This window comes from Synchiropus splendidus, chromosome 4 (assembly GCF_027744825.2).
Source record: "Synchiropus splendidus isolate RoL2022-P1 chromosome 4, RoL_Sspl_1.0, whole genome shotgun sequence".
Lineage (NCBI taxonomy): Eukaryota > Metazoa > Chordata > Actinopteri > Syngnathiformes > Callionymidae > Synchiropus > Synchiropus splendidus.
In genome coordinates this window covers 4,683,003-4,707,719 of record NC_071337.1, presented here as the reverse complement: position 1 = coordinate 4,707,719, position 24,717 = coordinate 4,683,003, and the positions used below count along the sequence as shown (strand labels likewise).

The 24,717-nt window shown below is 46.3% G+C and overlaps 1 protein-coding gene and 1 long non-coding RNA gene across 2 annotated transcripts; one reads left to right on the top strand and one right to left on the bottom strand.

Annotated features, from left to right (window-relative positions):
* Positions 1–125: 125 nt before the first annotated feature.
* On the bottom strand, positions 126–24,413 carry LOC128757615 (collagen alpha-1(XIV) chain-like). The gene is made up of 47 exons (XM_053863047.1): positions 24,320–24,413; positions 23,129–23,216; positions 21,120–21,236; positions 18,875–19,018; positions 18,522–18,605; positions 14,088–14,246; positions 13,896–14,015; positions 13,584–13,748; positions 12,836–13,170; positions 12,649–12,775; positions 11,830–11,975; positions 11,016–11,145; positions 10,642–10,781; positions 10,452–10,578; positions 10,250–10,389; positions 10,059–10,191; positions 9,698–9,742; positions 9,492–9,637; positions 9,292–9,421; positions 9,031–9,153; positions 8,812–8,961; positions 8,563–8,679; positions 8,268–8,417; positions 8,100–8,174; positions 7,901–8,040; positions 7,664–7,787; positions 6,989–7,132; positions 6,337–6,501; positions 6,229–6,267; positions 6,017–6,155; positions 5,809–5,951; positions 5,625–5,734; positions 5,206–5,364; positions 4,904–4,981; positions 4,749–4,835; positions 4,619–4,672; positions 4,456–4,551; positions 4,313–4,366; positions 4,173–4,226; positions 4,009–4,062; positions 3,725–3,796; positions 3,359–3,394; positions 3,220–3,286; positions 2,955–3,143; positions 2,809–2,886; positions 2,048–2,203; positions 126–1,709 (listed from the first exon to the last, which is right to left on the bottom strand). Exons 2-47 carry the CDS (start codon positions 23,202–23,204, stop codon positions 1,489–1,491), a joined length of 5,538 nt encoding a protein of 1,845 aa, XP_053719022.1. The 5' UTR covers positions 23,205–23,216; positions 24,320–24,413; the 3' UTR covers positions 126–1,488.
* On the top strand, positions 6,825–11,753 carry LOC128757616 (uncharacterized). The gene is made up of 3 exons (XR_008414392.1): positions 6,825–7,161; positions 7,690–8,055; positions 11,683–11,753. It is a non-coding gene; the product is annotated as an uncharacterized LOC128757616 (long non-coding RNA).
* Positions 24,414–24,717: the final 304 nt, after the last annotated feature.

Here is a 24,717-nt window from a genome sequence, read left to right as displayed (position 1 = left end):
AAGAAGAAGACGACTCTTTTATTATCGTCTGTGAACCATTGGATAAAACCATTTTGTACAAACATTTCAGTGAGTCATTACAGTGAAAAGGAAATAGATCCCAAAAGCCTGTTTCTACTCTACTAAGGATTCATCAAAGGTTCCATTTGGAGTATGGACTGCCGTTATATAATCTTGCAATTGGAATGGCCCAGGAGACCAGTTTACACCAGAAATGTTTGCGTAGCGTGTGTCTGTGTTTCTGGTCCGTGCTCCACCAAGGCTGGCGAAATCACACCATGCGAGTCCAGATTCCTTTGATCACAAAACCTATTGTTCCCAGGAGGAGCCAGTGACGCTGATGCTTGTGTTTGTTCTGGAAATATCAATGAAACGCGCCTCATGAATAGCTTTACTTTGAAAAGGTAAACACAATTTTATTTTGCCACTGGTCTCTACTTCCTCCCCTGCTCACACTGAGTGGCCTTGTGTATCAAGTGTATGAATTTTCCATCTCTCGAACAGAAGGTCTGCTGTGTTAAATGCTTCTAGAGCCAACAAACAACCTTTGTGTGTCAGTTGTGTTGCTGTGTTTGGAGAAGACTCAAGTCCGTACCTTGACCTTCCACCTTTCCAACAGCAGGGTTCGTGACAGGCGGCGAGTCAGACCCAACGTTGCGCAACAGCGGCGCCTCTGCTGAGACTGCGGTGACCAAATCAGAGTGAGGAACGGTGATTGGAGACAAGTACAAACAAGAAGTGACATGAGAGGGTTAACGACTGTCACAGGTGATGAATGCGAACAGGAAGTGACATCAGAGGTTAATATAACATGAGTGCGGTGGTAAAGACGTTACCCAGGGGAGCTCGCGCGTCATGTGACCCGTCAGGGTGGCAGAAATGTAAAGCAGCTTCCTTTTGTTGTCAATCCAACGAGATCAGAGAGCGGGAGGATGAAGGCGCGGCGCCTCCTGCTGCTCTCCAGGTTAATGTGATGTAAACATTTCCACAGACAGACGGGAGGGAGGGAGTATCTGCCAGGGCGTTTGAAGTGCGGCGCCCATGAGGAAAATTTACACTCTGGAAAGGCTTGTTTTATTTTTGCATTCAAACGCAGTGGAAAGCAAAAACACGTAACTTCATTTGTTGATCTTTTTTTTTTACACCAAACTAAAATATACTTCAGAAATCATTGGTTTTTTTGTTTAATATTGTGTCACTCATGATGATTTTTTTTTGTTTTTACAACCCAGGAGGTGGCACAGATGGCACCCCTTAATATACAAAAGGTTGATTCTGGAGGTCAACGTCATTTCTGTGGTTACGCACGGGCATATTTTTGTAAAAAATAACGGTAAAAATGGTCACATATAACAAACAAACCGAGACAAACAAATATACAAATCCCAGCTAAAAACAACAGTATTGTCACTGACAACTTCAAATAGTTCCTTTGACTCCATCCTGAGGAACCGAGTCCAAGCTAACCCGACAGAGTGGCTCAGCGAACTAGCTCCGCCCCTTCCCTCTCTCGTGACCGCCCTCTTCCGCGGCCAGGCTGCGCGCTTGGCGGTAAACGCCGGGCGACCTCAGCTCCACGTCGTCCAGAGACACGGTGGGGTCGTCAGGCTCCACCGGCCGCGGCGCTGGGTAGTTGGGCTGGTAGTACCGGTACGGGTCGTCCTCCTCCACTTCTCCGTAGTTCTGGAAGACGTTTGACGGCAATTGGACTGCAGGAACAGCACCTGCGTCAGTGACATCACCGTACTCTGCGTTGTCAAGCAGCCAGCGAGCAAGGCAGAGTCAAGCCCGGGGCAAAATGGCCGCCCAGAAACAAACAGACGGTTAATTCAGGAAGAGTCAGCAGCAAGACAAGCAGCTGAGACAAGTCCAATAAAACATCTTGAGCGAATCTATCGCTTCTTTTGCAAGTGTTTTCCAGCTCGCTTCAGCAAGTAGGAAGCAAAGTAAGTAAAAGCAGAAAGAGACGCAGCACTTCTCAGCACATGAGCAATGAAAGTCATGAGGAAACATCACACACACACCACCCACACGTCTGACTACCTACCGCCCACGTTGTAGCCCACACACGAGTTCTGGTCGCAGTAGCCAGGTGGACCAGCAGGACCGATAGGACCAGGCACTCCGGGCCGACCGGGTGCTCCAGGATTTCCCGGTCGCCCAGATGAACCCTGGTTGCCAGGTCTGCCTTGCCCAGGGGCACCTGAGGTGAGAAGATGACACTGATGCTAGAGAACATCTCAACCACTCGACGTTACTGAATGAATGAATGACTTTACATCACATACAACATCAGCCTCACTGTGCCATGCATCATTCAGAGATAGAAAAGGAGCCAGTTAAACCTGAATTCTTTCTCTGGCGTCAGTGTCCTGATCTTCTCTTCTCTAGAGCAGTGATTCCTAACCACAGGGCCGGGGCCCATTGTTGGGCCATGAGCGCCTCCAAGAGGGCAGCTAGACGTTTTTTGGTTTTACACCTTTGGGCCAATACGTTTGCCACGTGTGGTGGCAGTAGTGTGTCACTGAATTGACTTGACAGCTGCAAATGTGTGTTACCAACTATGAAGTTCTTGAACAGAAAAAATGATTACGAAAGTGATGCTGCCCCCAACAGTAAAAACTATTCATGAAAGCACCTGTTGGAGCAGCTTTGAAAATCAATAATAACATTTTATGGCGATACATTCATTTACACTTTACTCATATCTACTTTGGAGTTCAAATAAAACATATTATTTTTATTTCATGATATTCAGACATGGTTTTGTTATATTTATTTTATCCAATCCCCCTCCTACATTCCTACCTGGAGGTCCGGCTGGGCCGCGGGGTCCCTGCACTCCAACACCCGGCGATCCCTTCTCGCCTTTCTCACCCGGCTGACCTGTCGATGCAGAGCACTTTAGAAAGCTTCTCCAGCAGCCTCTCACTCCCTCCCACTCTTCTCCTCGCCTCTTTCTCCTGGTTGTCCGTTCAGTCCGTTCTGACCCGGGAATCCGGGTCTTCCCGGCGGACCTTGCTCTCCCTGTGGCCCTGGGGAACCACTGCGACCTGGTTCTCCTGGAGGTCCGGGGACGGTGCGGATGGACACCGGGGGACTTGGTGCCTGGTTAAGGATGGAGTTGAAGCGGGCCAAGTGGGCTGAGGACACCAGACGGGGACAGTGAGACGACAAACAGGCACCACTGTCCAGGCACAAAAGAAGAAGTGGACTGACTCTGGATCAGCTGCTCGCACACCTGGCGGGCGATGGCCTGGACTGACGCTGTGGACTGGAGGTCACCCTGCACACACACACACAGTTCACTTGTCTCTCAGCTACAACATTTCTCTGATGTTACAACAAAGCTTCTTACCCGTTCTCCTTTCTCTCCTTTGCTTCCTGGTGGACCCTGCGGAGCACATCACTGTCAGACGGAGTGATGGGGACTTTATTTGAACAACTTCTGTTTTCACTTCCTTGAACATCCATCTCTTTCATTTTTTTCCTTTTTGGCTCGACACAACAAAAGCCTGTGATGATCTTTATCAGCTTCATTCATCAAGCCTTTTTCTCTTTATGAGTCCAATAATTTAGTTTTGGCAAGCACTTTATCGACCGATCGCCATGGCAACAGACTGATTTGTTGCAGATGCTGTTAATGAACATTCATCAGAGAGATGGTGCCGTTCTACCTGTCAATCAGCAGCCTCAGTGGGGGGAGGGGAGGGGTCTGACTCACCGGGGGGCCGAGCTCTCCTTGCTTCCCTGCAGGACCTGTGTTACCGGGCGATCCTGGGGCTCCTGGAGTCCCCTGAGGAAAAAAGAAACGACATCAAAACCTGCAAGTTCTTCAGCATCAGAAATGAACTGCTCCGCTGGACAGCAGGGGGCAGTAGCGTGCCAGAACACGCTCACACAACACGGCAGCTGCAGATCTTCACGCGAAACAGTGAAGAATCCTTGAAAATGGATCCAGGATCCGAGCGACTGACCCAATCCTTAACATGCTCACTCTTTACTCACAATCACGCCTGTGGACCCGGGTCTGCCGGGCGGTCCGTCCTTGCCAGGTAGCCCCTGAAAAGCAGAGAACGTTCTGAACAGAGAGCAGTGAGATTTGCAGCTGGTTATTCCAGGGTCACATGCTTCCTGTCGCAGCTCATGAAAGTGGATGCTGACAGACTCACTCTGGGTCCGACACCTCCATCTCTGCCTGTTGGTCCGGGGCGTCCGGTGATACCCTGCAGGTGAGAGCAGGTATGACAGCAGTTGATCACAACAAAAACTATTTGGGGCATCTAAATTCTTGGATTGTTCTGATGTTGACCTGAAGTCCTTGTTGACCCGCTTCTCCTTTCTGACCCCTCTCTCCAGGAGCCCCCTAGAGGTCAAACGTCAAACATAATCAAACTCTAAAACGGACATTCTTGCTGGCTAAAATATTGACTAATTCAGTGGGTAGAATTGTACCTGTGGTCCGATGATGGAGCGTCCGGTGGGTCCGGGTGGTCCCGGTGCTCCTTGAGGTCCAGGCACACCAGGATCCCCGACAGGACCAGAGGCACCCTGAATCAGAAGAACATCACTGCCTTTGCCCTGTTTATCTGACTGCCAAATTAGTCACATGACTTACCACCGGGCCAGGCTCTCCACGATCTCCTCGGGCTCCCCGGATTCCCGGTCCGCCCTGACAGATCAGAGGGAACCAGAATTGAAGTTTGTTTTTGTGTACGGAGCAGAGTGTGTCAATGTGTGTGACTGACTGGGGGTCCAGCAGCACCAGGAGGTCCTTTGCTGTCCTGGGTGCAGGTGCAGGACTTAGGCAGAGCTGGACACTCGGACTCTTTCCTCTGTTTGACACAAACAATTGAGCTGTTAAATGGAGCGCAGATCCAGCAGAACCAGCAAAACCTCTTACCAGACCAGGAAGTTCGCAGCACTTGTCTCTGCCGGCCCAAGAGGTGCTGCACACGATGTCAAAGTTCTGCAGCTGGAACTGGACCACAGAGAAGAGCACATCATTGTTAGTCCTCCTCGTCCTTCTGTTTCTTACAACAAATACTCGAGGCTCAACTGGCAGCCTGTGAAGATGAATAGAAACTGTCGCTGGATCAATGCTATTCAGAGCACACTCTGTGTGACTGTGTGGAATTGAACGATATGAGAGAATCTGAAAAACAAGTCACATCTGGCACAGTGACGTGTGTCTGAGTTGCTCACAGGCGCAGAGTTGTCCCTGTTCCCTCTGGATCGGACCATGCGTCCCAACACCTCGACGCCGTCGGTGCTGATGTTTCCTGCAGCGTTGATAGATTTCTCTGCCACACTCTGACAGTCGACGGCAACGCTGGCGCTGGTTTTGCTGACCGCGATGTGGAGCTACGACAGAAGAGATGACATCATCAAACCACATCACCTCTACGTTATGTGTCTCTTCAGCTTCTGAAGATATGTTTCAAGTCTTGCTGCCTTCCTGCTGGCCTCCATTAAAAAGGACGTCTGTTATACTGGCTTGAAATGGTGTTGTTCTGTGCGAGTCATTGAAACTACTCTAAAACAAAAATAATAATTTGTTGACACCAAAACAATCAGTAATGTCTCGACAGATTCATCGGAAATATGGAGCCGTTCCATCAGACCTTGTGGAAACTTCCATGGAAAAGTTTCCGAATCTCTGGACCTTCGAATGTGACTGTCTGGAACTCGCCCTTGTAGTCGTTGTTGAAGAAGGTCAGGGTCTTCCCTCCGTCTGTAGGATGTCACAAACATCAGAGACCGACACCAACACACAGCCGAACCGAGTTGAACCGGGTCTTCACGCACTGTCCAGGATCACGCCCACCAGAGGTTCACTGTTGCGGTCTAGGATTTCCCAGAGGGCAAAGGGTTCAGCCGGGGTGTCCGGGAGAAGCCGGAACAACAGAGAGATGGTGAAGTCAGAGGGGAGACCCTCCGGGTGGAGATACCTGTCAGAACCAGACAGAAGACCCGGGTGAGTCAGAGCAGGACCCAGTCATGAGTCGACCAGTACCTGGTGGGTTGTGAGAGCAGAGCATCAGGGTGGAGCTGGTAACTGGGGAAAACATTGAAGGTTCCGGGAACCATAGAGACTCCAGGTCTGGCTCTGTACTGGTCCTCCACCAGACCAAACATTTCCATCATCCTGAAACCTGGACGAAATCAAGACAAATCGTAAATCAACCAGGACACTCTACCAGTCTAACCACTCTTGGAGTGACTCACCTGGAGTGCTGCCGCCACTCATGCGAACCGATGGACAGGCTGATAGGAAAAACACAGACAAGTCAGGACCTTAGCTTGCCGTCACCACTCACAGCCTCAGAAACTCACTGGCTGTTGCAGCTTCACACACAAACGTCACCAGTTTCTCTTCAATCTTCTTAAAGGCGTTGAGATCATCGACGAAGAAGACGTGGCGGTCGCTGGGTTTGCTAGCGATGCTAACAAGCTCACCGTAGTCAGCGTCGGCAAAACCGATGGCAAACACGATGAAACCTGAAATTAGGAGCGACACTCTCATTACTCAGATGATTAGTAACATGTGACACTGGGTCTTATTAAGGACAACTCCGACTGCAAGTACTAATAACAATACAGTGAATTCTGGACTACAAACGGCACTGGAATATAAGCCCCACCCTCTTTTTTTAGAAGGAAAATCTGTGGCTTTGTGGGCTGAGCTACAGACACGTGCCAAAACAGCGTATTTTGAGCGCTTTGATTTCATCGGTTTGATGTAACAAGGCTCAATATTTTGGCAGCATGACGCTCTTTAGACTGTGAAAATCCATATATTAGCTGAGTCGTTGGATAAGCTGCAGGTTTCAAAACACGAAAAAAGTAGCAGCCTATAGTCCGGAAATGTATTTTTTTATACATTATACATTTTACAAGCAGGTGGTTACACGTCCACACGAGTGGACAATGCAAACGCCGAACTCATAAAGAGGTAAAGAAGCTGGAGTTCTAAAAAGTGACTGACCTTCCACCTGCATCTCCTGGGAGACCTTGGTGACATCATCCTGTGAGCGTCCGTCCGTCAGCACCACCAAAACATTGGGGATCCCTCTCCGGACTCCACCCTCAACTGTGAAGATCTTTTCCTTCACGTGCCGAATTGCCGCTCCTATTTTGGATCAGAACACAGCTACTGAGGTCAGAACTGTTCTTGTTGTTAGGGCTGCATGATCAATATCTACATAAAACGCAACTGTTCAACCAGCATGTTTGCATTCACCACACATTGTCTTCAGAGATGGGGCGAGTCATGTGTCAGTGGTTGACAGATCTCAGTCAGACACTGTGGAACTGTTGCGTTTTGTGTGAGAGTAGGCCAGAGTTTTACTTGTTATGCTAGTTATCCTGTCTCTAAATTTGGTCACTTGTTGCCCTGTAAAAGCAGGTGTATCACCCATGATCAGGACGGCTGAATCGTCACAGTCAAAATCACAGTCACATGAAAATTTGATTTAAGTGCAGCAGTGTTTTTTGTAATGATAAATGCACCATGTTTCCCAAAAGAGGAAGGTCTGATGAGACTGATGAGTCTGATGAGATACTTGGAATGTTCTTAGACACCTATGGGTCTCTTGCTTGTTCACATCTGAGACTGATCCTCAGGCCTGCTGGGTCACTCTCAGGGAGAGAACGGACTTACCAGTCTTGGTGTTCCCTCCCTTGTAGGAGATCCGAGTGATTGCGTCGAGCAGCTGCTGTTTATCGCTGTAGGAATTCAACTTGAACTCAGTGCGAGCGTCGTCACTGAACTGAGCCATCGCCACCTGTCAAGCACAGAACCATCGGATCAGAGGACTCGTGGCTGAAACGTCCACTTTACACTAAAGAAACAGTCGCACAAAGACTGAGAAAATAAAAAGAAATGCGATGTGCTGACCTGAGTTCCACCCGGGCCGATTTGGTCCAGTGCGCCGGTGGTGCTGTACAGGAAGTTGATGATCTTCAGGAAGTTGTCGTCTCCGATGCTCCAGGACCCATCGACCAGGAACACCAGGTCCGCTTTCGCTGCTCTACACACTGCACACAGAACAAGTGAGTCGCCACACTCAGAGGCCAGCTGAGACGACGAGACCCACCTTCTTTAGCAGCAGGGATGGTGGGTAACGGGGTCGTGGTTGGTGGTCTCGTTGGAGGCGGAGTCGGAGCAGGAACTGAAGTGGCACACACAACGTTTAATAATCGTCACAACTGTCCTCGGGTCAGTAAAGCATCTTGTTCTGGGAAGATATCACGCGAGTACGCACGTGTTTTCTCCACCACAGTCATGGCTGGACCCTCGGTACCGTCCGGGAGCTGGGCCACCACGCTGACCTTGTATCGGCTGTCCGGTTTCAGTTTGCTGAAACAGTGACGGCTGGTTCCTCCACCCAGCTTCACCTCCTGTTTCTGACCGTCTGTCACCGAAAACAGAATGCAATGACATCATCCTCAACTTCCTTGAATCCTCTCAATTTAGTGTAAAGAAAATGTTACAAACTATGACTTAAGTTTCAGAAGGTTGTTGTTACAGTGTGGTTTAAACTTGAAATATAGACTCACTCAGCAGTGACTCAATAGCGACTCTGTAGGTTGAAGCGTGTCGGTGCGGCTGCCACTGGACGCACAGAGCGCTGGTCCTCACCTGGTAGCTACTCAGGTTGTTAACGCCCAGAAACACTGCAGAGAGAAACTGGTGAGTCACGCTAAAGATCTACAGGGAGCATGGATCAAGACAGCCCCCTGCTGGTCACTTGTTTACAACAGTTTTTTTTTTTTATTTTCCCCCAAACTTCAGAGTGGGGCACTCACAGGTTTTGGCTCGTCCCGTGAGTGGGTCGCTGGAACCAGTGGTGTAAGAGGCGATGACCTTCACGCTGTAGTCGGTTCCACTGAGCAGGTTGACGATCAGCATGGTGTTGATGTCTTCGCCCACAAAAGTCTCCAGCGCTGGGCCCGGAGCTGCAGGGAGGTGGGCACTCAGATGGACCAGAACTAGACCGGTACAAGCTGCTGTTTTGGTTCACTCACCAGAAACTGGCTGGTAAACCACCCGGTAGCCCATGGTGGGAGCAGGTGGGACGTCCCAACTGATCCGGAAACGGTTGTACCACTCCTCCGACACTCGGAGGTTTCTCGGCGCAGAAAGAGGAACTGACAGAGGAATCGTCACTGAATGACTGTGGTTTCAGAGGAATGTTTATAAATAGGTGTAGAAGAAAAAACTATTCTAGTTTCGATGATGCACATAGAGGTTAAATGATATAGAAAAGATAAGCATCAAAGACTAACGTGTTCTTCCCGACATTTTGGCGCTAGCTCCTTCTCCTTCCAGATAAACAGGAGTAACCGTCACGTGGTACTCTGTGTCAGACAGCAGCGGCTGCAGGATGAGACTGCTCTGCCCCGGTGGCACGATCATCTGGACACATTGGATCACTATGAAATCATTTCTGCTCCGACACGATGGTTAGCTGAGCTGTCACTCTCACCGACTCCGGGGCCCGGCCGCCACTAGTGCTCGCGTAGCTCAGGTGAAAGTGCTGAAGGTTCCAGGAGGGGATCGGCCGCCATGACACCTGCAGGCTGGAGGTGGTCTCCTCGTCGATCCTCAGTCCCGCCACTGGGTCACGAGGAGCTGAAAGACAGAGTCGGTCAGAGCGGGAACTTACGTGTTACGAGAGGGAGCCGGTCTCACCTGTGATGATGACCGTCGTGGGTGCGACGGTCGTCACTCTGTCGACTGAGAATCACCAAAAGCAAGATAATTATTTCAAAAACACAGACGTGAAGCAACAAGAGCATTTTTCATAACAACTAATAAAATATTTGTGGTGCCCCTGAGGAAATTGCTTTTTATTAAAATGCATTTTTATTTAATATTTGCCAAGATAATTTTGTCAAAGCCAACAAGGTCACATTTCCTGCCAAACTTTCTTTTTGGGATTTATTTTTTGGCTTCAAATGCAGATGTTTTCCATATTTCATAAATTGTTCGAGGGCATCTGGTTAATTTACAAAACAGAAGGCAGCTAAACAGTAAAAAGCAGAAAAAGTACCAGTGGATTCCACCACGATGACCTCGTCACTCTCCACGTCGTTATTGTATATTGCCGCAAGGAGAACTTCATACTCGGTGGACGACCGCAGGCCTTTCACCAGGAAACTGTTGACGGTCCCGTCCACCAGAACCTGTGGACAAATGTTGAGTATTCAAATGGTTCTGTGCGAGCTCCAGGCTGGAACCAACCTCCTGGCTGTCCCCTCCGTCTGTCGGGGTCCAGATGAGTCGATACAGAACCACATCCTTGGCTGGGTGCTGCCACGACACTTGGAAGCTGTTAGTAGAGACGCGGCTGGTCCGTAGGCCCACCGGCTCTGGAGCCGTCTCTGAAGGTGCCAACCAGTGGTCAGGGATTGTTTGATCTGGATTTAGCGCGAGGTGGACTTACGTGTGGTGAAGCTGTCGGTCACTGGGTCAGCCTGCCCCTCATTGTAGACGGCAAAAACGCCCACTGTGTACTCGGTCAGCGCCGTCAGGTTTGTGAGCGACCAGGTGGTCACGGGGCCGGTGTCCACCTGAGGTCACATGATCGCTGGTCAGAGAAGGACGCAGCTCTGCGAGAAGCCAGGTGAACTCACCTCAGTGGTCTCCACCCCGTCGGTGCGCACGTACATGACGCGATAGCCAATCACGTTCCTCGAGGCTGCGTCCCAGCTCAGTCGGGCGGAACTGTGGTCCACGTTAGAGAAGCGCAGGTTCCTTGCTGGGACCAAGGGCACTGTGGCGAAAGAAACACGTCACTGTTTCCCCTCAGGTACTGACACAACTTCCAAAATCAGACTGAAACTCATGATGCTGGCAACGCTCTTCTTATGCCCTTGTTTGTGTCCTTGAATGCCTCTGTTTTATGCAGGAATGAGTGTGTGTGTGTCAGAGAATATTTAGATCAGCATAAGTGTTGAGCGTTTGTGTGTATGACCATGCACGGTGTGTGCAGCAGTGCGAGACTCACAGGTGGTCTGCTGGCTGGTCATGGGGTCACTTGCTTCCTCTCCGTACAGAGCGTACACCGTCACAGTGTACTCAGTGAGCGGGGTGAGACCTTCAAGTTCCACCTCGTTCACAGAGCTGTCCACTTTCACCTACAAACAGAGGCTTTTTTTACGTTTTGTGGGGACCTCTCAATGACACAAACCTTTCCCCAGCCTCTGCCCCTAAACCTAACCATCCAAAACAAATGGCAACTCTAAACTTTACTCTTTACCCAATAATAACTGAACACTGAGACTTAACCGCATGGGGTCCAGCCAAATGTCCCCACAAAGTCATACAGTCCTCACAAGGATAAGAATTGGTCCCGACGAAGTACAATACAAAAGTATCCCCCTAAAAACGCATACTGGTATTGTTATCCTTGTGGGGACCTCTCGCTGCCATAACCCTTTCCCCAGCCTCTCACCCTGACCCAAACTTCAACCCACTTGTAATGACCCAGTTATTTTGAAGTTTTAAGCCTCAAATTGAGACTTAACCTCATGGAACTGGCAAAAGGTTGACACAAATAGCACAAGTTCCGCACAAGGAGGTGCGTTTCCAAAAATTGTTCCTCACAACTGTAGGTATACAATTTGACACACACAAAGGTGTGACTGAATTTAGTAACACAATAACTCTTTTAGAGTCATCAGAGTCCACTTCATCTCAAGGTCATCACCTCACCTTCAGACACAGTGTGACCTCTAAACACAGAGCAGGTCAAAGGTGAGTGACTTTGAGTGTTTGACACACGCTCCTCTGACTCAGCAGGACTTTGTTTCTTGACCTACCTCCTTTTCACCATCAGGGTCGTCCTCTGTCAGGGGGGCATAGAGGATCATGTACCCGGACGCCCCTACTGCTGTCCTCCAGCGGACTCTCATTGTGCTGTGGGTGACATCGAACAGATCCAGCTCGTTGACGGTGGGCAGCGCCACTGTGTGGTGAAATAAAGAAAAACACCTTCTATGTGATCAGTGAATTCAAGAGAGGAGGCAACTCCCACAACTAGCTGCACTTCCAGCCCAACCTAATCCATGCATGACCTTTAACCCTCTGGCACAAGTTATATATTATATGAACCCTATTAGTTCCAGTTTCTTCACTGTCTCTTTTAAAATACCACAAATAGTTATTACACACATTGACACTAGGCCAATATCTTGACTTTGTTTAGGTGCACTGTACCAACTGATTTTAAGATAATGACTCAGCAATAATGGCAAAAGGATTACAAAACAAAGTACTTGTGCAGCTCATATAAAAAGGTTTTGTTGTCTGTCCTTCAAGAGTCCAAGGGGGAAGTCAAGATAAAAAGAAAATTCCAAATTGATCTAAATAAAAACAATGAACACGTCCAAGGCAGATAAACAACTCAGTCCCATTATCTGGAGAAAAACTTGTTTTCTTTAGTTTTTTTATAAAAGTATCATGTAGAAAATTTGACATTCTGAGCGTTAATACTGTATCAGTATTTGAGTGTTTAATCCCAAAAAAAGGCAAGACGAAGCACCTGCTACACTTTTTAAGGTCAGTTTTGAACGTGTTTGCTTGTTTTCCAGCTTTGACTGGAGCTACAATATATTAGTGGATCAGTTCTGAAAACGTACAGGTGGTGGCGCTCCCTCTCAGGGCTTCACTGGCCGAGCTGCTATAGATGGCAAACACAGCCACTTGGTACTCAGTGAGAGAGTTGAGAAAGTTCAGCTCCACGCTGTTCTCAGCTCCGTTCACGACCTGGAAAGGAAAATGACATCAGGGCCTCAGGTTCGGTTTCTTCATCTCAAAGCCACCCACCTTCTCGTCAGGTTGCCCCCCGTTGGACGGGTAGTAGACCACTCTGTACTTCTCTACTCGGCTGGGAGGATGCGTCCAGGAGACACGGAAGCTGCGAGCTGTGATGTCAGAGGTCAGCAGGTTGAGAGGGGGGGCCACTGGGCTGGGAGGAGGGGCGACGGCCGACCTATCTCTGTCCTGGTTGGTCCAAAGGTACTGGACTCGCTCACACACGGTTCGAGTGAGTCCGTCCACGATGTCGCTCATGACGTTGAAGTCGGCGACGTTGTAGACATGAGTCTCCTCGGGGGGAGACGCGATCGCACGCAGCTCATTCTCATCAGCGTTTTTCACACCTGCACGAGGACAAGCCAAGTGTTCTTCAAACAAAGCTCCACTGAAACATGAGAGGTAGATATCGTAAAACTGGCAACAGCAAAAGATATAAAGAACCCACAGCAATTATTTGTAGCTTGGATCTGAATTTATTGTGTTCTGAAACACCATAAAAAGTACTGGAGAATGTTGACAAGTGAAGCAATTTAATTATTTTGAAATGAAATCATAATTACACAAATTACCATGATGCTAAATTTAACCTCAAGAAACTTGAATTGAATCCAATTGTGTGGATTTTGACTGAATAACCTGTCTATTTTAAAATACAGCTTTAATTTTCACGTTTCAAAATGTCCCTAAATTCAGGTTTCTTTTTGCAAATCTGTTATCAAACGGCGCCCTCCTCAGGCAAAGCACAGGTACAACATACCGATGGCGAACAGCTCGACCCCAGAATCTTTCAGGCTCTGTGCCGGTGGGATGACGTCATCTTGTGACTTCCCATCAGTGATCAAGATTCCTATTTTGGGAATTCCACTTCTGGATCCAGATTCGGACTTGAAGCTGTTCTCCTGGATGAACGTCAGCGCCAAACCTGCAGACACCACAGGGTAAGTCAGGACGACCTCTAGTGGTGAGGCTGAGGATTGCAATTATTTTACATATTTATAAATTTGCACATCACACAGATCTGAATCATCAGCTGCAACCGCATGCTTATGTAATGATTTCACTTGTTCACCGGTCAATGTGTTTCCTCCTTTGTACGGCAAATTCTTGACAGCGTCGATGACCGTGTCTTTAGTACCGTGGGTGTTGAGATGCCACTCGATCCGAGGATCTCCGCTGTACTGGGCCAGACCTGAATGCACACACGCACACAGTTGTTTTCCCTGGTCTTTAAGTATATTTTCTTGTTAAGAGAAGAACAGACCTATCCTGGTCTGATCCAGCTCCACGTTGAAGGCCTTCACCAGGTTCTCCAGAAAAGTCCGGACCAGTCTGAAGTTGATGCGGCCGATGCTCCAGGACCCGTCCACCAGGATGACAATGTCAGCGATGGCTGTGGTCTGGCACACAAAGGACTCTTCGGCTGTGGAAAATAACAAGAACAGGAATGATTTTAAAGACAAGAATTCAAGTGCAGTCAAACATTTGTACTTCAAACCCACATGGTCCATAGTTCCAACCAAACATGAAGCCACTTCCTCATAAAAACCAGCAGCGGAACAACAAAATTCGGATCAAGTAGGATTATAAATTCTTAGAAAGTAAGGGTAGTTTGTTTCAAACACAAACTCTAAAGCCACCACTGAGAGAGCGTTGACTGGAAGCCGCCACTGGGGAGCGCTGTTGTTCGTCTTGTCCAAATTCCACGTTTTTAAAAACCTTAATATGGATCATTGCATCAAGTCCTGGCATGCTCTACAGACGTGGTGTGTGTGTGTGTGCGATCCTGCAATCCTGCGTTTCATTCACCAATGATAGGAAGTGAAAGTGTATAACAGCACAAGCCTGTACACTGTTGGAATTCAAACCCTCTGACACACACACACACACACACACACACACACACACACACACACAGAGCAGATACGATGATAGACATTAATGCTAGTAATGGCCTTCATGATCGGACATGAACGCCTTTGCGTGTTCACTCATTAATAACCATAAATGGGCACAGTCTCTGTAGCGCCGCAGTAACCCACTTTAAAACAGAGGTTTCCGAGCCCTGCGCTGGGCTGAGAGAAGCCAGTGCTGCATGTCCTCAGGTCAAGACACCAGCGCAGCCGAAGGACGCCTGTGCTCCAGTCAGGTGTTGCGTAGCAGTGATCCATGCGGCTGCGAAGGTTGAGTCAGGGAAGGCGGCATGATGCCAATCATTCTGTTGTTGTTTCACATACCAGATGGTTGGAAGGAAAGATGTGTTCACAAGCACTGAATCATGTCAGCAAGCCGAGACAACCAACCAGGAGCCAAAACAAAGCTGCTGCACCTCACAAATCTTTATTTATAATGAAAAAATAAACACAGCAGAAAAAAATCATCTCTGACTGTTCACTCTTTGCAACCTGAAGTCAGCCTCTCCACTCTGGCTGGTGAATGTCTTACATGCAGTAGTGAAGATTCGCCTACACGACAGATGGCAATACGACTACAAGTCGTTGGACAAGTGAAATTTCACAGCAGCAGTTTTGAGCCCTGGTTTCCTCCAGAATAGATCCATAAAAGCGTCACCACAGAGCCAAAGCTTTCGACCGCAGAACAAGCTCATTAAAGGTCCAAAAACAAAACTACAGAACTTGGAAAGCAAACATCACATCTGGGCTCGTACCGAAGACATATGGAGCTCTGAGAGACACAAGCTGCTTTAGAAGTTTATCTCAGTTTATATGAGGAAGTTTGGCAAAATGCCATGGCAACACTGTGGGGCAAATAAAGGATACTTAACCTGAACTTCTCTGGACAGTTATTTATAATCCAAATGCAACACGGTGACCTGCCTCTTTAAGGTGCTCTATACTACGACTACTGCTACTAACACTAATAATCGAAGAAAGTGGGGTGTTGTCAATATTTTTCAGAAATAATCAAATAAGGAGTCTCTTACAACTTAATCCCGATTTTTGGGGCACGAATTGATTCAGATATTTATCAGGAAATTGCTTACATTCGGACAACGCACGCTTAAGAATAGTTTTTGTGGGCACCGCCATCTTCTTTTCTGACCTCGATAACAGGAACGCACTGAACTCAGCAGTGAGATCTTTCCCAGCTCAGACTTCCAACTTCCAAGGTAACTGGAACACAGCATTAGTACTAGCAACGTTTGCACACGGTTTGGTTTGTCCAGCTTGGTGTTCCTGGATGATTCCGTAAAACTCTGAGCGACGCCAAACTCTATCCTTTAGGAAAGATGGGGCTAGAATCTTGTTCCCCGCCATCTTTGTTTTGGCATTTTCCGTGTGTCCAGTACTACCAGCTGATTTTTTGCATTTTCATTACATCAATGTTGAATCATTGAGAATGGAGAATTCAACACTCCTAAGAATTCCATTAATTGTGATTTCATATAAAAAAATAGAGACATTATATATCAATTGACCACAAACAGTAAGACTGTGAGTAACCTGTTTATGGTTGGTGTGACTTTCAGGTCAGCTGTGGGTGAAAGTTGAAGTTTAGTGGAGGTAATGGGGCGTGGTGGGGGAGGAGGGGGTTCACCAGCTCTGCCTCAGGTGAGCTAATGTGCCTGGAGGCGCCTCGCTGACAGTTTTACTTGAGCGTAGCTAATTTACACAACGGGAGGTCAAAGGTTATACTGCCTCTGAGTCCAGTAACTTTTCACCTGAAGATTCCAGAAATTTCTCCAACTGGAAGACACACGCCGCCGCACAAGTGGAGTTTGTTTGTGAGTAGGCAACTCACTCATTAGCATGTCATCATCCCTCAAGACATGTAAACATGAAGGTGAGGGCAGATGAGTTATTCTGAATGAAATCAAGGTTCACCATTGGGAGGGATGAAGACACCAGAACACAACCGTTCCCAACAGTAGTCGACACAAACCTCAACAAATTGTTGATCTTTTATGAACCACCACCAAACTTACAGCATGAACTTCAACCTGACCTCAACATAATCTTGCAAACAATCTTCAACCTGACCTTCACATAATCTTCCAAACAATCTTCAACCTGACCTTCACATAATCTTCCAAACAATCTTCAACCTGACCTTCACGAAAGCCACACCTTCCACATGATCTACTCAACCAGGCATCTCAAATTTAAGGCCCGTGGCTCCTTCTACGCTACCTAATAATTACGCAACATTACATAATGTTCCAGAGTGAAAACACTCCCATTGACCGACACGTCCCAAAATGCACTGCAGCAGTTCAAGCTTTCAAAAAAATCGGAGCCCAGAACCAGAGGGTGACTCGGTTTTGAGATGCCAAAGAGTTAAAATGGGGAAACTGCTGTGCTGAGGAATTTGGTGAGCAGCGATGATGTAAGTCAGGTGGGATCAAGAAGCCCCGCCCCCTCAACTATCTGGATCAGGACATGATATTGAGATCCTGGTGAACCGGAGCAGGTCAGTACCTGCTGCTGGAATGTGAGGGAGAATCCTGATGAAGGTTCAGCAGCAGGTGAAGTGGACCAAGTACAGAAGGTTCCAGAACTATCCAAACCCAACTTGTTCAGGTTTTCTAACTAGAACTATTGGGTCGAAACGCGACATGAAGATGGTCTGAAGAGAAAACAAGGAACGCGATGTGATTCCCGCAGAACACGCCCCCTACAGGCACATAATGTTGCAACTGAAATAGGTGCAGTCTGACAATAATGAAAGGGAAAGTGTCAGGACCCGAAATGATGATGTCCATTTTTTCAAAATAATAAGCTGTGCTTCACATTCAGGTTTAACATTAGAATGATGTTGCACGATGCTAGATCATGTCAAGCTCACGTTCCTAGCAAATCATTCACTGAACTAGTTCTGGAGTCAGATGGAAGCCATAGGAGGTCTATCATTAAGACTCAGCTGCACGTTGCCATCATCAAAAACACGTTCACGTTTGCGATTTCAATAACTCCTCCGGCTTGGCTGCTCTTCTGAGCAGAGAATCCCGACGTCAGTCGCGTCACTTAAGATTGCCCAGTCGAGCTCAAAAGACAAATTGCAATATTGAAACTAGATTAGTGAAACATAAATGATTTATAAGCTCCATAATAGCGTGTTATTGCCACACCCTGGAAGTAGATGGAACTGCATTATCAGCTTCATAGATGAAAACACGACTGGGGTGTCCGTGTGTGTGATGTTGTCTGCACTTCTGTTTTGCATGTCGCTGGAAGAATAGTTCACGTGACCTGCACTAGTTGACCACTAGATGTCACAGGGCCTTGCACCGGTCCCAAACCTAAGTCCTCCAGCAGCAGGATATAGAACTTTTCTAGCTGTCAATCACCAGCAGCGTGAGGAGCTGACTGAGGAATTCAGCAAGTGCAGACATGGAGCAGCCGCCGGGAACGCCGGCGTTCCAGAGAGAGAGCAGTTGTGAGGAAGTTGTGAGGAACTGAAAAAAACGGTACCAAAGTTACGAGCCAATGACTTTTGTACTTGGTGAGACGGCAAGACACCCAGAACTGAAAAAAAAAAATCGTCATAAAATGATGATAAATAAAAAAGATAGAAAAAAGTTGACCATTTAATATGTATTATATCACATTATAATAAAAAAATAAGCTTAAAGATAAGGAAACATTAATCAATAACGACTAACAATTACTCATAATTTATGGAGAATAACGTAACACAATATTTTTTTTAACAAAAACAAAAGTTGTGATTCGACTACCTTCAACAATCTCGTTGTTCTCTGGGGCGGTGCCGCCATCTTGTCCCTCCTGTGGCTCGACCCGCTCCACACCAGGTCGCTGAGCTGAGATTTTTATTGAAAACAGATCTCAAATCAGATAATGACCGTCATCTTTCTTCGTGTGATACATGTTTGTGTGGTTGCCTGGTTGCATGTGAGGGTATATATGTGTGACAGGAGGTGTGAGAGTGCATGTCATTTACACGCTATCACACACACACACACACACACACACACACACACACACACACACACACACACACACACACACACACACACACTTGTCGCTCAAACTTCCAGTCATGAAGATAGCTGCACCTGAGAACTCTCACCTTCCACTTTGGCGTGGAGTGGTTTGCTCTCCTCACCGCCGCCAGTCGTGAAAATGTAAAAGTCGTAATCCACAGAGGCGTCAAAGTTGTCGATGAGCAGCTTAGCGTCTTCCTTCGACACCTCCAACTCTGTCTGCTGCCCGTCTGCAGGAGGAAAAGGGACAATGGTGAGAGAGAAAAGGACTGATGACGGCGTGGATGATGATGGTGTTGGGAGTTAAGCTGATGGTGCGAATGAAGATTAGATAGACAAAGGTGAGGGCGACAGTGATGACAATAACGGTGATGAATGGGTTGATGAAGGTGAGGATGGTGTTTGCTTGGAACACACGACGTATATGACATATTCATGAGCCAGTTATCTACATCCCAGTGAGTTTTTGAAAGTTTGATAACAATTTCAATGGGAATCTGGAAATTTCAGTGTGGTCGTCAACATGGTAGCAACTCTAGAATGGTATGAATAAGCAAACCGAGATGATGAATCCAAACTTTGAATGTCTACACATATTCACAACAATAAAGGTATTTGTTTTTTCAGCCAGTCAGTCAGGTTTGAGCAGCCTGGTGGTCTCAGTGTCAATGACCATCACAGCATGGTTTTCAGTGACACTCACCATAAAATAAAACCGTTTTCCAAGTCATTTTAAGTGTAAACAACATTCATATATCTGCTAAATGCAAACTGGCGCAGCAACACCGCTCTGTTTCACTAGTTTGTTCGCTGGTGAATCTGCCCTCTGCTTGGGTGGCCCCAGAGGAGAAGTGCTGGGGACTAACCATGATGACTGATAGGTTAATGCAAAGCCCCATTTCTCTTCTTTCAGACGGTGTTTGACCTTTCTTCATACGATACACTTCTGAGGAGTTACGTTGACTTAAACTGTAGCAACACGATCATCAATGAAGTTCAAGAAAAAACAGTTCAGGGGCTACAAATCTGTTGGAACTTGTCGGCTTGTGTCCATGCCCGGTTCCATTGTTGCGTTGCGATGCTACGGAGGAGGATGGTGAGGAGGGAGAGGACGGTGAAAGGGAGGATTAAGTGAGCATGATGGGAGAGACGGAGGCAGAGAAAGGGGAGAGGGAAGGTGACCACGATGAGACGTGATGACATGACCCGACACAAGGAGATGAATGGTCAACACAACATGACACGGTCAAGTGGACAAGGAAACAACATGAGACATAAGGCGATGAGGAGGAGGAGACATGAGATCATAGACGATGCAGAAATGATGAGCAGACACATGAAGAGATGATGAAGAGGCACAATACAGATGATGGGACCAAGGAGAATCACTACAGGATAAAAAAAGAGAGGAGATCAGGTGGTGAGAGATGAAGACTGTATAAGAATGAGGCGGGACACCATGATGATGCTCCCAGGAGACAATAACACGGACAAATTCCAGGACAAAGAGACACTGATGTGATCAGACCATGACAGGAGGAAGAGTTAAGGACTTTTGAGGATGGCCGACGGAGATGAGAGTTGGTGAGACAGTCTGTAGATGCTCATGAGACAAGAGAAGACACTTTCATATGTGATTTGGAATTCCAGCAGAAAGCCCCCAGCCCGGGCAGGCGGGGTGTGTGGTCCCAGGCTCAGGTGAGAAGCCACATAAAAAGATCTTCCGCCTCAGGACAAACCTGCGACTGCATTTCTGACATTTTTGGCGCCGTAACTCTACAGTTCCTGTGAAGGGATGAATCAAGGTGGGCTCTGTAATTTGGTCCCTCCTTCCCACGCGCTTGGTTATGCTGGAGACTTTTTCTGTAATTACTGACAGCGACATGGACTGAAGCTGGAGCAGGATGCGGTCCTGTCGCATGATCCGACAGGACTGAACATGATCATCTACCAGAGTTCACAGAGTCGACCTGATGCTCTGAAGGACATCAGGAGACACGGTAGGATCGGAATGACTTGTGTAAACAACCTGAAACTCAGAGTCATTTCTCCAGTGTCTGCATCCAGAGAAGGACAGAGATGTGACCTAAGAAACGGCAGCAAATCAAACAGGAATGAAGACGACACGTAAGGCCGCAGGATGATGATGGACGAGTAGGAGATAAGAGAAGATACAAGGAGACTGAAGTGGCTATTTAACAGCTCCAACTGTAACTGTAAATAAAAACCTCGACCCTGAACTTGGACTCGTTTCGTAACTCGAACACGGCACACAGGAATTGCATCTGCACCTGACCACTGACATTTGTTTCTCAAGACGGTCTGCTGTACCTGCTTCTGTGGTGTAGACGACTCTGTAGCTCTCAAACTCTCCTCTTGGTTCTTTCCACGACACCAGCAGCTGAGTTGGACTCATGACTTTGGCACGGAACCTTTTGGGCGGCAACACTGGAACGCAAACAAAAATGTTGTTCACTTGAAGTTAATGTCTTTACTTGTTCATCCACAGGATGTTTACAGGCGGCACCCGAACACAGGTGATGTGTTTGCACTGCAAACAGTGACGGTTTTATTTATGCTTCTTGAGTTGACTGGTCAGACGCAGCTAAGTAGTCTGACCCTTGGGACACAGGTCAAGAGGAAAATTGGAGGTCGGCTAAGGTCACATCAGTCTGGAGTTCCCACCTCAAATGTCACTTTTGAAATGTATAAATTATGTATTTTTTTAAGATATACATGCTGTTTTGTTTTAATCTGATTAGATTTCATCTCTTACTTTTTGGCGTAAATTTTACTTTTTCACTGTTTTTTAAAACAAAAACACAAGTAAGAAATACAGTTATGAAATATCATTAAAAAAATAATAAATGTGAATTCATTATTCTATCCGTCTAACCAGACAACACAAACAAACCATTTTGAATTTGAGTACTCAAAAACATTATTAATAAATATGAATGTACAGAAAATAATCCAAAATAAATTATAAAAGAATAAAGGATACAATAAGTTGTTTTAAGTTTTGATTCGATTTGACTCCAGTCACATGACATGATGTTTCTTTATAGACGTATGTTCCAAGACCATCTTCATGAGAAACTCCTCCAGCAAATGCCTCTGCTTCCTTGAGCATGATGATTTTGATGATGAATAATTGTGTTTCCATTGCTCCTGATGCACAGCAGTCATCTGGTTTTGCTGCCCAGCTCAGTGAACACTAGCACTTTCGATGGGACAATGAAAAACTGAATCTACGTTAACATCCTTCCACTTTCACTCATTGACGGAGCAACCACGCGCATTCTACTTCAGAACTGTGTCGCTCCTTCCACTGGTGAAACTACCATCATTTAACACAAAGAGAGTTTGTTGAAATGAGACATTTCTGAACGACAGCTGAACTTTCCAACATAGACCTAATCTTCTCTGGAATGACGAGGACCTCCGGGGTCTTGTCTGCACGCTCCACCATTCTTCAGGTGTTGGACTGAAGTAGAAATAAATTGACCAGTGATTTATGGCTCCACAACTGAAGACCTAACCCCAATAGGGATGACTGTCGACAAGAAACTCACGATAAAATACCTGGGTCACGATCCGATATGCATCACGATATTGTGATACGTTGCTCTAGATAATTAAAAAAAGAAAAATCACGCAATATTACTCACAATTTAAAGGACAAATGTCACAACTATTCAATTAAAAACAACATTTCCATTTTTGTTTACTGTGACAAAGTAATTATTATTCTTGTCCTGAAAGCATAATTTTCATGCAGCTCACTGTTGAAAACACGAGGACCAAAGTGCTTTTAATTCTATATCTTTTAATGCTATATTTTACTTCCAACGCAACCAAAATATTTGTTTCATTTTAATATATCATTTATTTATTTTCCCCCCCAAAAAATTATATTAAGAGCTGGATTATCAAAGTGTTGTGAATATTGCGGAATTGATATTTTCACTCCTTTAACCATTTACTCATACAAAGTTTGTGTTTCTTAATGATTACAAAAGAGTGACTACCTAGTAATTCTATGTTAGGTGGTATATTTTTAAGAATATTGGAGAATAAATCAGAAATATGGACTTCCTGTTTTGCACGTATAAACACTTGACACACAATAATGCTGCTTGATTCACAGCAACAGTTAACAAATAGATATTCAATATTTATCTAAGACTGTGTTGCTCAGGCACAATGATATTTCTTTCTACAGAGAGGTAATTTCGATGTCTTTGCCAAACTCCATCTTTGTCGTGCTCCAGGAGAAGGACCTCGACTTCAGCTAACGCGGCATTTGAGTCTCAGCCAGCGCTGTGTTGTTCACTTACATTGTCCTTGGACGACCTGCACCATCAAGCAGAGGCAGCAGAGCCGGCTGAGACTGGACCAGACCTGGACCCGCATCCTTAGTCCAACCTGAGCACAGACCACATTAAAACTAACTCATGAGACAGCACATTGCAGCATGTTTGTGTGAACATGCATGTTCTGGGTTAACCACCAGCGGCACAGAACCCAGGCCAATGCTTTGGTTCTGATCTATTTGGGTCCATTCACGAGATGATCCATTTATAACAGCTTTATATGAGCTACATAAAAACTGGATTGGAACCTTCAACCTCCCGCTGAGCCCGCACAAAGGCCCACCGACAGTTATACTTGAGAGTTTTTTCCTCAATGTCAGATGAATTTAAACGTCTGGGGATGTGCGGTTTGGTTAAAAGTTACGATCTCTGGCTCAGTGGAGAGAAAACGGGCTATTTGTAGAAACAGCTCCGTCTGCAGTTTACAGTTTTTCATGTCCAACAAAGAAGCATGCTTGGACCGTGAAAGTCGTCGCCATGACAACGATCCCGTTCTAATTTTCATGATCCGGAGGCCCAGTTGGAACAATGTGGGGCTGTCAGTTTGGGCCTGTGACATTCAGAAATCAATCACAGGGAAAAACGGAAAGAATGATGGTGAAAACCTCTAAATTTGAGCTGACATTTGGCTTGAGATTGCTCTCCGAACCAGGTGGGGGCATCGTTGAGTTCAGACGACTGGATTCAATTCATTCACAAGCTGGAACTTGGCATCAGTACGAGACTCAAACCAGAACCTCTTCTTGAGCCGGAACGACATTTTTTCGAAAATATTTGTTGCCAGAATAATGCAATGAATTAAATTAACAACAACAATAGCAAGACAGTTATAACACTGAAAACATTGCAACAAAATGGCTGAGATGATGACGCTGTAAAAAAAAAATTGCTAATAAAACGAATAAGAAACATTCGGTTAAGAGCACCAATAATGTCGTTTTAACACTATTAAACGACAAAAAATGCTCACGTTCGCTAACAGACCAAGAATTTACGTTTGCAAATCGCGCAGAAATTCAGTTCTAAATGAATATTTCCTTTTTTTAACCAGTCAACGTTTAGCGAAGTTTAGATTAAACTCAGGTCGCACATGCGCACTGGCAAAAATGTAAAGCTTAATTTTATTTTAGTTTATAATGAAAAGAACTTTAGTACCTTCTGGCTCCTGATGTTCTGTGGCACCCGGGACCTTTTGCGACCGTCAGAACCTCCGAACAACCTCAGTGCAACTCAGAACCGCTTCTCGAACTTGCTGAAAAGTTAGCTGTTACCACACCTGTCGGTTCTGGCGCGACCTTTCACAATAAGACACCTGCAGAAAGGAAGTCGCTGTCAGAAATACGTGTTTAGATTACAAAGCGGCAGTCAAACTCAGTCAATCAGAAAAAAAAGGTTGAAAATGAAATTAGAGGACAGAACATACAACCATAAATAACAGTAAAACCATAAATGCAGCAAATGAGCTAGATAAAGAAGCAAAACATATATGATATTGTCCAATACTTATAATTATAATTGAGATGGTTAGAACATTTGGCACTAAATGGAATAAT